Source organism: Thunnus thynnus, chromosome 4 (genome assembly GCF_963924715.1).
Source record: "Thunnus thynnus chromosome 4, fThuThy2.1, whole genome shotgun sequence".
NCBI lineage: Eukaryota > Metazoa > Chordata > Actinopteri > Scombriformes > Scombridae > Thunnus > Thunnus thynnus.
Genome location: NC_089520.1, coordinates 35,377,739 through 35,396,617, shown reverse-complemented (window position 1 = coordinate 35,396,617; position 18,879 = coordinate 35,377,739). Strand labels below are relative to the sequence as shown.

General features: G+C 40.9%; 1 protein-coding gene across 2 annotated transcripts in view; it reads right to left on the bottom strand.

Moving 5' to 3' along the window:
* Window positions 1-18,255, bottom strand: part of cadpsa (Ca2+-dependent activator protein for secretion a) — a 198,649-nt gene extending 180,394 nt beyond the window's left edge. Inside the window, exon 1 of one of the 2 annotated variants that reach the window (XM_067588510.1) lies at window positions 17,421-18,255. In XM_067588510.1, the coding sequence (XP_067444611.1) occupies window positions 17,421-17,771 (351 nt within the window). In that variant the 5' untranslated portion in view covers window positions 17,772-18,255. The remainder of the gene's footprint in view (window positions 1-17,420) is intronic. The other variant, XM_067588509.1, reaches the window with a different exon arrangement.
* Window positions 18,256-18,879: the final 624 nt, after the last annotated feature.

Below are 18,879 nucleotides of genomic sequence, written 5' to 3'. Positions count from 1 at the left end.
CAAACTTGTACCCTATTTTTATGGACTAGTACTAGCTGGGGACCTCAAATGATTTAGGCTGTAATCATTGTAATTTACCCGTCACATCTGTGTTTTATGCAGCAGGATAAACAAAGTGTGGGCTTCACTCAAATTTAGTGACCAAATCCAAAGGATTATATCTGGGTATGATTGAAACAAGGAGGCCTTGTCGGAAAAAAGTAACAGTGAGATGCAAATTCACACAGAGATGACCTCTGTGTTCAATAAAACTGAATAATTTGCTGTGGGATTTTTTTACCTCACAGATTGGAAAGTGGCAGATTTGCACAGGATCAAGAGCACAGATGATCTCTGTAATTATGACAAATCACATGAGGATCACAGGTAAAGCCAGCCCTGTGCAGATAGGGCTTTAGCAGGTTAACCCACAGCTTCATGAGACAGATTTGTTTAGTTGCTCAAGTCTCAGCTGAACCGTTGACAGCCACACTGAATTCTGTTTCCAGATGGAGCGGACACAATTAAGAGAGCTTTATTGGTTCTTCAATCTCCACCTCTGGACTATTGTTATTTAAGTGATTTCTAAGTTTTCATGTGTAGTGACTGGTTTTAGTTCTTTAGTTAAGTTAAATCTCCTACGCAGCCGATGCATTTTCCCTGATTTTAAGACAGCACAGAAAATATCATAGTGTACATTAGGGGTGTGCCTGAATAGAAATACGTTTTTCAGCAAAGCACAAATAGTGGGGTTTTTTTAAACGAATATTTGTTTCACACAGAAATTTCAGAAATTATTTGTTTTCAAGAAGAAAAAAAACCCATGTCAAACACCAGCCCGCAGGTTGGTTACATCGCTATCTCAGTCTCTCTCCTCTTCTCCGCTGTTATGTCTACCAGCAGGTCTCAACTAGGGGAGTCACATCAACCTGCTACATGATGCACATTTCCTAATTTGGACATCACTCCCAGAGTTGGGGGTGTTCCCCAGAGATAAAGCTGAGCTATTGACACACGCAAAGTGCTCCCGAGGGACTCTCCATAACCTGTTGTTCCCCTTCTCCTATCCACAAAGTTAGGTTGTAAAAAATAAGCAATAAGTGAAAAGTGCAAAGCAATAATCTCCTTTTAAGTTCTTCCTGACACGTTACACGCTGTGCTGTCTCTGTGTTATGGGTGTATAAATAGGTAGTCTGTGATCTGGGAGATTCCAGTTCGAGACCCAGTGTGGGGACCTCCTTCGTAAGGTAGTTTATTCATAAGCACTTATTGTAACACTAAAATTAAAAGCATAATAAAAACAAAAACAGGATTTTTAAGCCTCTTTCCACTTTTATTCAAATACAAATACAAATACAAATAATTTTGCTGCCTCAACAAATAGAGATACAAATACAACTCTGCACATCCCTGTGTACATACTGTAGCATCTCTCTTCCCCATCCTCCATCCATATCCTCAAGTTTAGTTCTGCTTCAGTCTATGACTATCAATGTTAATGTATAGCATAAATTCAGTAAATGACAGATGTATGATGTGAACAAGAGGAACCCATCAAGTATAAATCTGTGCTGTAGATATTAATCACAATCGGATAACCTGATTTGCTTCTGACAGGGATGTTGGCTCTGTGATCAGTTCACTTTGGATCATAAAACAGAAGAATGAATGCTGAATATCAGTATTGACCATTTCATGAAACTTGTCTTATATCAGCACGGCTATCCATCCTTCAGACAGCAATTTAAAGTTGTTTAGCTCTCTGCAGATACAGATATAGATACAGAGATTTTGGCAAAGCTCTCACAACTGTTGAAAATGGATCTTGATAAGAAACAGGATTAGAAATGATTGATCGGTAGCCGGTGCAGATAGCAGACATGATTGACAGGGATGATATGTCTCTGTCAGAATGGCAGATATAAGCAAGTAGCCTGCTGCAAGATAATCAGTAACATCAATTGCAGAGATGTTATACATTTAAAATAATAATCATTTACTTTCATGACATCTGAGTATTTACATGTCAACTCTTATTATCTGTTAGGTGCCAAACTAACAGTTTTGTTGCAAACTAACTGATATCTGTCAATTTTTATGAGATTCCAGATATTCAAATTTTTGGGAATGTCTGCCCATAGAGATGCAACATATATTCTATGGAGAATATGGGGTACCATTTATACTGCAAATAATGTCTTTTTTCTTGCTCAGTCAAATAATTGATTGAAAACAATGTAACAGCGTTAAAGTTTCACAGTTTTTCAAGTCTGTTTTAAAACAATAGTCAGTAGGATGTGCAGAGAGCCCAGTATTTGTATTTGTATCTGTATTTGTTGAGCCGGCAAAATTATTTGTATTTGTATTTGAATAAAAGTGGAAATAGGGGTAAAAATCCTGCTCTGTTTTTATAACACTTAGGATAGGATATTAAGGTGTTAAAAAAAAAAGTGTTCATCGATAAATTATCTTGCAAAGGATGTCCCCAGAGACAGCAGAAAGGTGTAGGCCTTATTGCCTTTTTTTTAACCTACCTTTGTGTAAGGTTATGGAGAGTCCCTTGGGAGCACTTCGCATGTGTCAGTAGCTCAGCTTTATCTCTGGGAAACACCCCCAACTCCTGGAGTGATGTCCAAATAAGGAAATGTGCGTCATGCAGCAGGTGGATGTGACTCCCCCTTTTGAGAGCTGCTAACAGACATAACACGGCGTAAAAGAGGAGAGCGACTGAGATAGCAATGTAACCGACCTGTGTGCTGTTATTTGACTCTTTTTTTCTTCCTGGAAACAAATAATTTTTTTAAATATTTGTACGAAAAAACATTCGTAAAAATCCACTATTTGTGCTTTTCCAAATACCATGTATGAATTTGGTTCCACCCCTAATACTCAGGTGCCCAAATGAACACTGGATTTTACTTGCTTTAATTGTGTCTCCTGTTCTTACTGGCCATTAGAAGAACCCTTAATAATAAACTTACAATGTAAGTGATGGGGGCCAAATCCACAGTCTTCCTTCTGTGCAAAAAGGCATTTAAAAGTTTATTTGAAGCTAATATGAAGCTTGGATTTTATGTGTTTTCCTTTTTTATTTTTTAGTATTTTGTTAGGGCTGCCAGCTAGGTCTCTCTCCTGGCATTTAAGATGCTTAGTCAGGTTTTCTCCAGTCAGTCTGAGAGTCCAGTCTGGGTTTGCTGCTGGGTTGTGGGTGAATGATCAGCTTCAAATCGATCAGTAGATTGTGAAAATGGGTGTTTCCGGGGCATACACAGGTAGTGAAATCTAGTGATGAAATCCGGGTTATCAGAAACTTCAGCCATCCAAATGAGTCAAATCAAGTAGATATCTTTCAACGTTACAGTCTTTTTAGTCCCAAAGTACCTCTTTTTGTTACTATACTTCCACCACAGCTCAACAGGGAAACACTGTCTGAGGAAACACAAAGAGGGAATTTGATGCTAAAAAGACTGTCAGTGTGGCAGATATCCACTAGATATGACTAACTCAGACTGCTGAAGTCTCATATAAGCTTCAGATCAACTTTTAAATGCATTACAGTATGCAAATGAATAACAGGATCTGGTCTATAATAGACCATGGACATTTGAGAAAGCCAAAAGGGAGTTGAATGTGAGGCAAAGACATTGCGTGAGGTGAAGAAGCGTAAAAAATCGCCCTCCTTCTCTGAATCATAACTGAGTCAAATCTGAACACACAGACATGAAACACATATTGATATAATTCAGTGTAACTAACACCTCCTAAGGATATCATTATCTCCGATGTCCATCGCCAATAAACCTCCATAAATCCACTTAGAAATCAGAGACAAAAGAACCTTCAGAACTTGCTTGAGAATCATCACATTTTTTCAGTACCACAGTAATCCATTGATAGTTATCTGTACATCCATGGCTACACTGCAAACAGGAACTGCTAATAGCTCATTCAGCAGACTTATAATGGAAAAAGAGCAGTACCTACCTGTAGCTGACATTACAACAGCCCGTTTGATGAGCTTTTATGGAATCTTGCTTTCCTGATGGGTTTTTCTGTCATCATGTTGGTTTACATAGTCCTCTTATATATTGGTTTTAATGATTCCATCTATCAGATTAGTAAAAACATTTTCAACTTATGAAGTTTTATAAATAAGTTAGGGAACAAAGACCATGTCTTGTACTCATCCTATTTCCACACAAAGGCACACTTTATCTGTTCCTTTCCCTTTCATCTCAGCTTTTACATGACCCATGACAGACTTGCATTGCAAACGCTTACCTCTCGCCTGTGCTCCGTGATCCACATTCCTCAGTGAAATACTGTCCATGACTCTCGATCCAGCAGCACCAACGACATTCCTCCTTCACCACCACATCCCCACAGAGGCCATTTTTATCGCTGCTGCTCGGAGGAGAGCTACTCCTCCAAACGCCAGACTTCTGATCAGCTTGGATCGAGATACTTCACACGCCTCCACGCAATAGCCAAATCAGAGGCGGCTCTACCTCCCGCAATTAACATCTTCAACCAGACGCTTGCTAACCTCCAGCATTCTCAGGTAGACGGACATCCCGTTCCTCTGAAATGATGATAAAGCCAAAGTTTTCCAACTCTACAAAGACTCAACTTTCATCACTCTGGCCAGTAGCTCAAATCCTCCTGCTCTTCCAGGTTCACTGCCCTACGCCACCTCAATGCAGCACACCAATGACCACACCGCCTACTACAACAGAGCCCATTATTATTGCTCATACTGATTCCGCTTTCTGTCATTATGTTTCCACGTTAACATTTTAAAGCTATGAAAATTCAGACCCATCTTCTCCTCTTTTATTGCCTTATGGTTATCCCATGTCTAACTCTTGGTTTATTCATAATTGAGGCAGAACCACTTTGCCAATTTTCAACTATGGAGATATAGTGTAAAAAACAACAACTATTTTTTTATGTTCTCTGTGTCTCTGGGGTGCAGTTTCAAAAGAAAAACTCAGCTTTCTCGATCAATATAGCACGCATGGAGTAATTTATTGCTTCAATATACTGTATTTACCATCAACGCTGATTGACTGATTGATCCACATAAAAAAACTTTTAAAAATTTTCCTTTAAGTGCTTAAGGCAAGTGTGGTCTGTCTAAGCCTTTTGCAATACTCAGGCCACTCCATCAGGATAGGCATTGCTACTTCCGCAACCATTCAGGGAATCTCATCCTTTTCCCTCCAACAAATGGGCTGCTGGTCATCTTCACCACATTACACATACATTCTACCTGACTCTGACGTCATCCCCTTGGCTCAAAAAAATATCCCCCAAGCCCTAAGACTTAAAGGTAGAGTCAGAGATTCTAATCCAATACATTTTTTGTCAAATTCAACAATATCTCCTCACGGTCCACTAGCTGTCTGTTCTGTGTGTGCACTGAAAAAAATCCGGTGTCCATACACAGCTCTGGCTCTTTAAATGGTCATGTAAATACAGTTGCTCAGAGCGAGCCACAGCCAATCAGAAGGGGGCGTTAGCGCTCGTGCACAGTCGTCAGAGCAGTTATCTGTATGAGGACATGACAGTCTCCCGTCTCCAGCCCAGAAGGTGTTTTCTCACAGAACAGATACGCTTCCATTTTATTAAATGTATCAATCCACACTGAATCCAAGACAGTCTCACAGAGGACCCCCCCCCCCATGAGACTTTTTACGCTCCAAGTCTGTCTCTGCCATGTTTAGTGAAGCATAATCTGTGCAAGTAGCTGTTTAAATCACACAAATATCCCACTGTATATGTGTTTTGAATTAACTGTATCAATGAATCAATAAATACAAACACTGTTGATTTCTTCCCGTGGAGCCAACATGTAAATTTCTGCTGTCAGTCAGCCTGGTGACGGCAGTTTGTCCGGCCGCTGTCCTCTCAGCTCTACAGGAGCTGCAGCTGACAGACGGCTGCTTCTGTGGACAGAGATGCTGAACACAGGTCCAGTGAGAAGTGGGGAGGCTGCAGGTAGGCGGAGAGTGTGGATGGACTGTTGTGCTCACATGAGACAAAATCTTTTTGCTGCTTGTGATGATGTTTGAGAGGAACAGAGTTGACTCTACAGCTGGTGCATCACTCTGGATTCCACCATATGTCTCTTTGGCCGTTGCCTTGGCAATGTGTATCCATGAATTTGGGGGGCAGAGTTTCTTAAGGAGCACACAGCCTCCATTTCCACCACCGCTTCAGCTGGCCACTCACTTTTGGGTTCCCTACCCAGTGCCACCTGCACTAGGTAGGGCACTCACTTCCTGTATTGGTGTGCCACGGCACACCAATGACGTCATCACACTGCCCACTATAGCAGAGCAGCAGACTACCTCAGCCCTCACTGAGGGCCAGGTCGTATTTCCCCATGTGCCTGCTCCCTCTGTGTCTGAATTGTCTCGTGTTTTTTCCTTGTTTCTTTCATCTCTGCATCCATGGGCCACACATTCTACCCCTACACACACATCCCCTCATCCTTCATCCCTTCATCCCTCAACCCCTATTGCTTCATCCCATCATCCCTCATCCTTTCATCCCTTCATCCCTCATCCCTCCCTCCAGACCCTCAACCCATCCCTCCTACATTATCCTGACTCTCCTCCTTCCATATTATCCATTAAACAGCACCCCCTTCTCTTCGCTTCTTCCAGCCACAGCTATATAGTTCCCTCAACTCCGTCTGCTTCTTTTTCATTCATTCAACCTTTATTTAAATCTCGAGGTATCATTGAGGGCATGCCCTCATTTTCATCGATGTCGACCAGCTGTATCAAATGCTTCGACACAATGAACCATTTTCAGTGCAATTTCCTCATATCGATTCAGTGCTTCAGTCAGCTTTCTTTCCTCCATCACTAGTTCATACCATCAGCAAGCCATGAATCTTCCTCCTTCCAACCCACTTCATTTCCGTTAGCTCCAAAGAACCATCCAGACCACCAGAACATCTATTTTCTCATACATGGTCGTCCCATGGTTTCCACTCAGTCTTCACATGCATGTCTCCACCCTTTTTTCTCCCTCCCCTCAACCCCCATTCATCCCACCCTTCGGCCGCCCTTCATCCCACAGGCTTCTAAAGCCTTCGATGGCCTCAAGCCTTTGAGGTTGGTTCTGAAAAGTTCATCTTGTCTACAGTGAGTTCTAACTTTCAACAATCAAAGTAAGGGATAATGTACAGCGAGTGGGTCATTATTGTGAAATGAACCCCAATAGGGTGATGCAGGACCCTGACGCGAAGCGGAGTAGCTGCCGTCACATCTGTGCCCAGTCACAGACATTATCTCTAACGTTTTTTTGCCACAGGGTGTGGCGAATGAGCTGTAGTTGGTAATCTTACCAGAGTTCTTTCTGGAGATTGATATGATTGGACGTGGTCTTCCAGAGTCTATGAACAGACATGTGTCCTTGGCAATGGTCTGTCATTCATAGCAGCGATCTGCTATTCAGAAATAACAGACCATTGAACGGCATAATTGACCAATCATAATCGGGAACTCAACAAAGCCGTGTAATAAACATTAACAATGGCTGACTTCTGGAGTTGTAACACCTAGTATGAAAGTCCTGATGTAGGACTTTGGCCAAATGTAAAGATTTGTTCAAAGATGTTTGACACTGGACCTTGTGGAGAAAGAGCAGTTTGTTTTGGTGAAAACAGTCTTCTCATTAAAGTGCAAGACTTTATACATTGTTTTTCCAGTGAAGATAGCTGTGCACTGTGCCTGATGTCACACACTTGAAGTTTAAGTTCATGCTATCCTTAGCCACTTTTTCACATAGATAAACTGTTACACTTAAGTAACACGTACACAAAAATATCAGTCTCTAGGTAATTGAAAAATGTTCTGGATATATCCTGGAAATTGATGTCTTTTAAGACATCATGGAAACACTGTCCTTGCTTGCATTATTTTGTTTAGACATAATACTATGGTTTGGAAGCATATGGCATTACTGGAGACCCATAAAGGTATGAGAAACAGCCTTGTATAAAAAGATACTGCTGCCAAATTTAACTTGGCATTAAGATTATTTCTGCCTCAAAAGCAGTTTTACCTGCAACAAACATTTAAAGAGCTAAAACTGCAATTTGAAAAGACTTTATAAGACAGGTTTTGATCATTAAAGAAACAACGAACAGCCTCTCTTTTCAGCCCACAGCATCTCATGCCCGGTGCAGTACCACCCACTTCCCAGCTGACTGGCAAATGTGTTTGAGAAGGCGTATGAGCTCCAGAGTGAGATCTAAACACAGAATATCAAATTAGACTTTCATTCTCTGTCTACCTCTACAGATCCTCTCGTAACACACAGACTGATTCTGACTTTGTGTCTGAACTGTGATGCTGGCGTGTTTTTTAATGTCTTGCATTCATGAGTCTTTCAAGTGTTCTCTGCGAGTGCAGAGAACACTTGAAACTGATGACCAAAATGTTTCTGTGATTCCCACCTTTCTTCCAATCCAAAATCAGGACCAGTTTCCTTTTTTTTTAGTGATGAATGAACTGATGAAAATATTTGCACCTAAAAGCCAGCTTTGCTAAAGCTTCTCAGCTGAGCGAGTTCAGCATGGCTGCAAAATGATTAATTTAATTAAGTTGAATGGGAATGGGATGTTGTGTTTAGATCACACAATGGATGTGTTTGTGTTTAAATAAAGTGGGGATGCAAAAAGTACAGATGAAAACTGATTTTTTGAATGAATAAATGAATAAATTATTGTTTTATTCCCGGTCGTTTAGATGCAGCACGCTTCCTCTCCACAGGAAATATCAAACAATACAGGAAATAAATTGTGTGGAATGCAGTAAAAAGAAATAGCACATGGTGGACAGAGCAAACAAATTAATTTGTGAACATGTATGTCATATTAGTTGTGAAGAAGCAATACAATGCCACGATGTTCCAGAAAAACAGAAGAGTTAGAATGTTCAAAGACTGATATTAGCACACAAAAAACACAGCCTCTTCATTTATTTCAGTGAGATCCTGCGTTGACATCCCTTGTCTCCAGCACCTGAGCTGTAAAAACCTTCCTCAGTATTATAAACTGCTGTGCAGCCTGCAAACTCATGGATGTATTACTTAAACTGGACTTCCTGGATCGTATTTCATCTTCTCACTTGTATCAACACACTCCCACCAACACAGCCCCTTGTGTTTTTTTATGCAGCACTATTTTCAGTCTGAACACCTGCTAATGTCAGCCCACTATCCCGAGGAATTATGTTCGTATAGGATGATTACGCACCTCACAATTTACATCCAGAGCCAATGTTCAGTGCCAATGCAAGAGTAGTGTTCCTTTTATTCAGCAAGGCTGAAAGTAAGGGTAGAAACACTGAGTTGGTGGTTGGGAATGTAGTAAGTCAGTCTTTCATGTGTTTGTCCTTTCACAGACCTACGATTATGTTTGCCCTTTTAAGAACTGTAACCACGATCTTTCCCAAACCTTAATCAAACGTTGCTTGCCTAATCCTAACCATAACTTAAACTGTTTTTTGCCATTACATTAACCATTACATTGCTGCCATACACAGATATTGTAATAAGACTTGGTGTTGGACAAAAAAATTAAAAAAACAGTGTCAATGCAACCCCCTCATTCATTTCAATGAATCACTGCTCAGCATGGATCGCCATCGATGCAAAAGAAGAAAAAATGCAATCTCATCCAGCAACTCACTGTATAACCAATCAAATACCTGCAATGGCTCATTCCTGGCACATTACTTTACATTGCTTTCCTCGATGGAGACATCTCCCAATGGAGATGTCTCATGGTATTGTATACTGCTGTGCCTGTGTCATCTGATAACCCTTCAGACTCATGAATGTAGAACTCTAACTGAATTCCTGGATCTGGAGGAATTGGTACGGCATTTGACAGAAATGCTTTTTAATGAGTTTTTTGTTGTTGTTGTTTGGGGTTTTAATTTTGAGACATTTGAATGGAAACTTGATGGTAACGCATGCACTATCAGTTTTGTTTCTGTGGTGATCACATTGCAGCAGGGACTGTTGCTTTTTCACTACCACACTGACTGGACATATGTAAAGTTGAAATACTGTGGATGTTATTTGCTTTCAATTTCAGTCACCAAGGTATTACATAGCATATTGATATTTTTTAAAAGACTAGATTACAAGTGGGCGTAATCAATAAATATGCTAGTAAGCACAGTCAATTTATGTAGCATTCCTCACTTCATACATGCGGGATGGTGACGTTAAAGCCCCTTACTGCAGTGTCTCTCATCATGCATTCTCCAGAGTGGAGGACAACCTCATGGGGACAGTGAAGGATACAGTGTAACATGATGACACCAAAATAACATGTTGACACAGACAGAAAATAACAAGACCTTTAGTGAGCACTGTAGGGGTGATCTCTGCTCTCACCAGTAGCCTTTGTGTGAAATATGGAGTAAACATGAGGATGATCTTTAGCTGAGTATTTGAAACATCGTGTGCTCCACTTCAGCTGTCTAAGCTGGATTTTTATATGAATGTCCATCCACATACGTGCTACCACAACACAGCAGATACAAGAATCCACTATGTGTTCGACACATCAGTTAGTTAGTCAATGTGCATTCATCTGACTGCAGTGGATTGACTTATTACTTGACTTAAAGGTTGACTTTACACTAAGTCAAGCTTTAAGTTTTAAAGTTCCCCTCCACTCAAATATGTGTTTTTCTTATTGTTCCTACAGTTGGATGTTTGGGCTTCATTGTACAGAATGATGTATGTACAGAGTTTGACACTAGAAGGCTGTTTTCACATTCATCTGTTGAAAGTGGAAATCTTTTCTCTGCTCTTTGAAAATCTGATTTTTAGGGATGGGCCTATTTGTGACATCACAACTAGTTTGGAAGCTAATCCTGCTCCAATATTCAACTTACACAAGTGTGATGCTGAAACTTGAAGCCTCTAGTGCACAAATACTGTGAATGGACTTTACAGTGAAGTAGGAGACATTTTGTGTCCAGCAGTTCAACTTCTGAAATGAAATATATTTGCATAATCATAGATTAGATTCTGTAAGCTATATATGAGAGAGAAGGCATATATGTGATTTTAAAAACCATATCAGACATACATTATATTTCTCTATGCATGTCTGAAGGGGATCTTTAAGTTTGAGTCTGTACTGGAGCTTCTGTGAGCCTGTGTAATTTAGCCAGTTGGTACTATCAGTTGTCAGCAGTTCAACCAGACAGACATTTCCCCTCTCACATGGGTTTATTTCAATAACTGTCCAGATGATCCAATTCAAAGATTAGACAAAAAGTCCAAAAACTGAAAACAGATTTGTGCCATAGCAGTTTTTTTCTTCTTTCTTCTTCCATGAATTGTCTCTCAGATTTATCTTTTGAGACCTTTGGAGTGGCCCAATCCTTATATTGGGAACCACTGGACTAAACTAGCTAACTGTACAAAGTAGTTCAAACTAGCTGTAGCAGTAAAATGCTGCTTACACATTGATGTATCATTATTAATAATCTAATATTGATATGCTTCACGGCCTTAATAGTTTTTGTTATAATAAATAAAATTTGCTGCCATTTCATATATGTTTCCCATTTTTGGCATGTCCCTGAAGCCAGGTGATGACTCTTAAGACACTTTGTCTTATTGTTGGAAGTTGTCAAGGCTGTGCACAGCCTCCAAACCTACGCCCTTACAGTCACAGATCCACAGATATCTGTCTTAATGGCTGCTGCCTGTTGATGGCAGAATCACAAGTCAGCCTGACATCTCAGTTTATATGATTTATAACCAGCACCTCCCCCACTGGCTGAGCTTTCTGTGGTGTGGTCTGTTGCCTTCAGCAGGTGCAGGAAGTGTATTCCATTTACTTTCTATTGTATTATTTCATGCTTCAGAAAGCACAGTTTCAGTAAATGCTAATGGCAATAATCAATCATTATGCAAACAAGTGCTTTTGATTAATTCTGAATTCCATGGTGGATAAGGATGCCATATTCACTAGTTGGATTATACACACACTGTTAAGCAACCAGTGAACAGATCCCATATATACTGTACATAAAGGTGATCAAACAACTTACATCACAATCATCAAACTCTACTGCTAGTAAGCAAGGAATACCCTGCAGTTAGCTATGACAATATATTTTTAACAGACTTTTACTCTTTTTTTACTGATATTAATGGAATAGTTAGGTTTGGGACATAAATATGTTTATTCTCTTTTATGCCAAGAGTTAGATGTGAAGATTTATGCAGCCAGAGGGCAATTAATTTGGCTGAGCATACACCTTTAAAGCAGGGGGGGAAAGCTAGACTGACTCTCTCCAAAGTTCAAGAATACACCTACCATGGTATCTCCTTTGTTTAATACAAAGTTTGTATTACAAACAGTTTGTGGATTTACAGGGACTTACATGCTGGAACACTTTCTTCAGCGGACAGCCACTAGGTGCACTGACTTCCTAGTCTTGGCAGGTTGCCTGGCAACCTCACAGTAATGTCAAGATTCCAGGAAGACACTGTGATGAAGCAATGGATGTATTGAGAAAGCTGGATATAGCTTGGTGAGTCAACCCTGCTGTCCCAGTCATCAACTTCGCTACAGCAACAAAAAAAAAATCCCCTGTGGCCAAAAAAGTATGTTCCCCATAGACCACCATTCTAAAAGAGACGTCTGTGAAACAGCATTCACCTGCAAACTAGGCCAATTATTACTCTCTGCAGATTTTTATATGTATAAAACTCTTCCAGAGTCTAGCAAAGCTATGTTTACATGCATGACATCATTCCGATGGAAAGTTCATGGGCCAAGCAGAACAAAGCAGGCGGGGCCAGGAACACACAGCAATGTGCACATGCACACAACGAGGAAGCAAACCAGCGCACAGGAAAACTTTGATGTTTTTCTTCCCTCTAGTGGTCAAAAACTGATTGATGCTGCTTTAATGTTACCAGTGGTGAATTTATAGCTGCTACTTTAAGAGATTTGTTATGATACCTGATGTTGCAACCAGATGACAGGTTCTTTACTGGGAGACAACACTAGACTGCTTTCTCTTACTTTTCACCTGAGCTTAAGTTTTACAAATACATTTACAGTTGAGCTGTGGAAACTAACTTCATTATTGATTCAACCTGACAGTTTATATCAGTGGAATCAATGCAAAGTTGCTTGGCTTAACTCAAATTGTAGATGCAATTATTATTGTCAGAATGACGCACAGATACAAACATCGATTTTTCTCTTATTTCAGTAAGTGGCTGTCACAGTATGCTTTCGTGTCTTGGGTCTCTGTCATCTGCACTCTTACATTTTTCAAGAAACATGTTTCATGACCAAATCATCAACTTCCTCAAGAACAATCTGCCAGTGTCTAAGGAAACATCTTATAAATCAAGTTACTGCTGAAAGCAGTGTATTGTGGCGTGTCTGATTTTTGTTTGGGTGCTATAACCATAGTCTGTAGAAAAAAATAATGGACGAAGCCACCATGACATCACCCATTGATTTGTGAACTCCAAATTTGAAGCCTTGAGTTCAGCATTTTGACCATCACCATCCTGGTTTTTTGGAGCCAGAAGTGACCATATTTGGACAAGAGGGTTGAGCTGACCCTAACGCTAGCATTAGCTGCTAGCTTGGTTAGCATGGTGCATTTACAGTCTATAATTAACTGTCATATTGCTGATGGTAATTTTGGCTAGCGAAAAAATAGGCTTAAAACAAAAAGTACAACCAAATGCTGAACAAGACTTTTTTAGGTGACCAAAATGTTACAATTAACTTTCATGAACTGAAAACACACTAAAATAGCAACAGCTACACTAATCTGGGGTTACCTTATATAACATACATAACCAGTGTTGTCACCATGGTAGTGACTTGTCAATCAAAAGGTAACCACACCCTTAAATACACCCTGCTTTATCATCTATTTTACTCTAAATAGGACCATAATTTAAAAGAACATCATGCTGTATTGAAGATAACTTAAAACTAATGATTGAGACCATGAACACATCAGGAAAATGTTTTCTGAGGTAATGTATCAAGTGAGAAATAGGGTAATTTTCTCATAGACTTCCATACAATTGGACTTCTTTTTGCAACTAGTTGAGTTGCCCCCTGCTGGCCATTAGAGAGAATGCAGGTTTCAGTTACAACCGCATTGGCCTAATTTTTCAGACCCAGAAATTCTTGTTTGGCTGTAACACAGTGGTTCTCAACCTCTTCTAAGAACTGGACCCTTTGGAGAGGTAGCTGCAGACCAGCATAATAGTTCAGGCTTTATGCATATAGCTGCAACCCAAAGCCTCTTTACCTCTAACTTGCATGTGAGTACTGTGACTTTGTATTGGGCTCTGTCAAAACTCTGAGTGCACAGCAGAACTGTGGCAACACAGATCACTGAGTGTAGATACTGGAGGACTGAAGCTGCTGATATCCCGCTTCCACTACATGACTGGTGTAGACAAGGTGTAGGCTCAGAGCTCATGGCTCATGCTGTTGTTGAATGGCTGTAATACCAACACAGACCACTAGGGCTCCGTGGGCCCCAAGTTCAGAAAAAATGTAAAGGTATCAGTGTGCTTCAACCAAAAAAGCTTGTCAAATGGTCAAACTGTGTCTGAAAACCCCTCCCCCAATCCTTTCTGACATTGGAATTGGGGTTGTGTTTGACAATTTCTGTAAAGTTCTGAAACAAATGATCTGACAATACACACCCACTACCACAGTGACTGGCTGGATGTGTGGGATGAACTTCTCTTTGCTGCTGTCTTTTTTCATTTTACACAACTACTACCGTCACTCTTTGTATTTACAGCTGAGTGCGACATTACAGCTTTACTTTACCGGCGCAAAGCCAGTGTTAGGGCAAATGCAGTCTTTATGCAATTTTCTTCAGGCACTGGTCTATTTTTTTGCATCTGCGCCTAACAAACATGTTTGTGCCAAGGTGGGAGGAGAGGCACAGCTAAGGCTGTGTTTATGCTGATTAGGCAGCACAGTGCAATTTTGGTGCTCATTTTGGCATGAAATTGCTTTAGTGTTAAAACCTGCTCAGACCACCTCTTATCACAAATGCAGGGCAATTTTCAAGGCTTTAGTTGGCTGAGGCACAAGCACACAGATCTCTCCAAAATCATCCTTTCAGTTATGTTACGTATGCCTCTTTTGGTTTGCTCACATTTTCTCATCTAGTGCAGATTGATATGTGCTTCAAAATTATTTTTTTTTATATGAATGAGGAAGAGTCAGATCAATAATACCCACATGTCACTGAGTGTAATCAAACATCAGTACCAATATGCTGTTTAATTGAGCAGACCACGACAACTTTTCCATGTAGTTGATACCAGTAGTCATCACACAACAGCAGGAATGATGGTGTATTTCATCTAAAATCTACAATCTGAAAGAAGGTCTGTGTGCAGATTTTATGTACTAATGGCACAGCAGGGGTAACCTCGTTTAAATTTTCTGACTGGATTGCTAATTGATGATCTGTGTTCTAAACATCAAACTTGTCATTACGGTCTCAACCTCTAAATTTAGACCCTCTAATAAGTGTGCTGGTGGTCATTTTGGAAATTATTGCTCTGTTAATAAGATTTGAAGACTTATAGTGGCTCTGATGTCTGCCATGTGGGCATTGATTGACTGCCATGACTGACAGTTGGCTCACCTGCTGCTCTCCCTGGCTCTGGGACTCGCACTGAGTCAGATTATTGTCACAATATTTCACAAAGTTTAATGTTACTTGATTATGATAACTGCCCTGTTAGCACAGTTTAGCTAAAGTATCTAGCATTACCCATGTGTGCACCAAACAGTGTTCCCAGTGAACTAGCACTAGCTTGGGTCCGAGGTAGCGGGGTGTGTTTCCAGAGCATGACAGGTAACACCTGCACTCCTTATTTAGAAGATCTTGGCTCCAAACAGAAAAGATGCGACCGAAAGCAGCAACTCTGGGCTTTAAACTGGCTCCAATGAAAACCAACAGGAGACGTCACACCTTACTACATCCATCTTTATATACAGTCTGTGATCCTTACTGATGTTCATCCCCATCCCACCCACCTGCTGATTCTGTATTCCTCCTACTAATAATATATTCAGCCTTTTTTCCATCTTACAGTTTGCACCAATGCCTGTGGTCACCAAAAGTGCAAAAATGTGCTTATCATACTCATACTCATACTTATCATACATGTGTGTTCATACCTGAGGATTGTGCTTGCATTTGCACTCTATTTCAGGAAAATAGAGTTCTGTGACTGCCTGCAAGGAAAGATTGTCCAATAATGTGTACCATTATCGTCATACAGTATTTGGATGCTTTTCACATCTTGCCCTTTCCTAAGATGGACGATTTTTTACCTCGCTGTTTAGAACAGCTATAAACACTTAACACGTGCCCATAAAGGCCTGCAGTACTGATACAGTACTGCAGACTCCCAGTCGAGAAACAGTGCTATAAAGAAGTCACAGAGCGTATCTTTGAAATGGAATGGTTTCCAGTATTTTGCAACCAAACCAACACATTGGTCTAATATACATTAAGTTGTCTGAGGCCACAGTTAAAGCTTCTTCACTTCATAAAGAGCACAGAGAAGACACATTACTCCCAGATAGAGGATGTCATTCAGTTGCACTGGTGAGTGGTGTAGAGGAGCTATACCTGTGCAATAGATTGTTCTAAGAAGAGCTGGGCTTGAGACTAGCAGGAGGAGGGCAATTCCCCAGAGACAATACACACATATGCAACCGCTACTACAATGGGTGGGAACAACATGAATACACATGCTCTCTCTCTCTCTCTCTCTCTCTCTCTCTCTCTCTCTCTCTCTCTCTCTCCCTATCTCTCTCTCGTCATCCTTCCTTTAGCTTCTCCTTTTGTTGTCAACCCTGTCTGTCTTTAGTTTGAATGAATACACGTCTTTGTTTCTGAAGCCTATTTAACCCTTTCTAGCACAGTTTAAATTTGTCATTATCATTCCAGGATGTTGGGTGGAAGGAGAAAATATTTGAAATTAAAAGAGATACAAGTCGACATTTGCTCTCGAGGAGTTACGGCCATGCCTCTGGGAGATGCTTTATGTGTAAACTATCATCTCACTGCACTTCCTCCACCACAGTCGATACCTTTTCCAATAAAGTATTAAAGGTTTGAGCTGTACACCACAAATATGTGGAAAAAACATTCATTTCAGGCTATAATGTAGATTAAATTGAGCTATTTCTTTTTTACATAACTGAATATTCGGCCAACAGGGATGCAGCAACATGGTGCGACAGTGGAAGCAACAGTTGGTGTCATGTATCTATGAGATGCCTTCTAGGAATGAAAGATGCATTTGAATCACAGCTATGAAGTTACGTCTGGGCTTTTTCTCCTTTACCACTCTGCCCTTACCTTCTGCTGCCTCCTGGCCATATCAGTAGGTTGCTTTGCGTTGAACGGATAGGCGATGCAGCGCATCACAAACACATACAGCTGGAGTCTCTTTTTCCTCTCCTCCTCCTCCCTCTGCATCTTCTCCAGGTCTTCTTTCTCCTTGTCGCTGCCCACCGACGGGCTGGGGCTGGAGGGTCGGCCACCGCCGGTACCGCGGCCCCGGGGCTGGAGCCCTCCGCCACCGTGGCCGTCGGCCCCTCGGCCCGGTGACAGCCGGGCTCCTCCGGTGATCTTCGGGGCCGCCACCTCTTTGCGCTCTACCTCCAGTATCTCATCCCCTTCCTCCTCGCTGGAAGACGGATCCAACATGCTGCTGGAGCTTGGATGGAGACTATACCTGCTGGGAAGGTAAAACTGTAAAAGTAGAAAAAAAGATGCCGATCAGCTTCAGTGTCAGCCACAGAAGAAAAGATCCACTGTGGAGAAGCCGCTGTGGAGACGCAAAATGTGACTGATGAGCGCCTCAGACTGTTGCTTCTCAAGAAAAAAAAAACTGCCGTCAAACGAGTCAATCTCAGCAGGAAAAATGAAAGTGTTGTAGAGTCGAGTTGCTTGCGTGATTTCCGATGTTACAACTCTGCCAGTCAGTAGCACATAGGAGGGATTTATCATAAGAGCAGATATACAGGGGGAGGGGTCGCAAAGAGAGAAAACAGGAGGAAACGTTGATGTGTTGGTGCTCTGATGCCTGGCGGCTGGGGAGGAAGAGGCAGGGCTCGGAGCTGACCGCGGTGCTGAAACTCGATCCCCGGCTGCTCTGGGATCAGTTTGATCAAGCTGTGAGCACAATAGATAAGCGACCACTTGATGATATCCAGCTGAGTCAAAAGAGGACAGGTTTAGACAGCACCAGACCGGATTCAAAGTGGGTTGGCTTTCACAATAAAAGCGTCGCGGCTGGTTCGTAACAAACAAATAATTAAATTAATGATGAATATAAATTGTTAATTTAATGAATAAACTTCATATATACGTCTGGGATGTTGAGATAACCTATACACAGAAAATTAAGCCAACAACAACAATAACAAACATAATGTAAAGAAAAATACTCCCAAAAACAGCTGTGAAGTTTTGACAGGCTTCACCTGGTGTGGGTCCCAAATCAAGCCATAACGTCAAAAACATCAGCAGTGTACACCTGAAAATATTTATAATTTTTACGACATAAAAAACAAGATATCAGTTATTAATAGTAGGATGCCAAACATTTGGCCCATCCAATTACAAAACACCATATATCCATACATCCAAAATATAACAAGACCTCTTCAAGTAACAAAACCAAAAGAGATATATCAGTTGAACAATTGTCCATTTTGACGACCCTCTCTGAACCGACTATTAGTCCTCTACCTGCAGGAGCTTGGTGGGCAGAGTTGGGTCATCGGGAAGATTCAGCTCACTTGGACTGCCC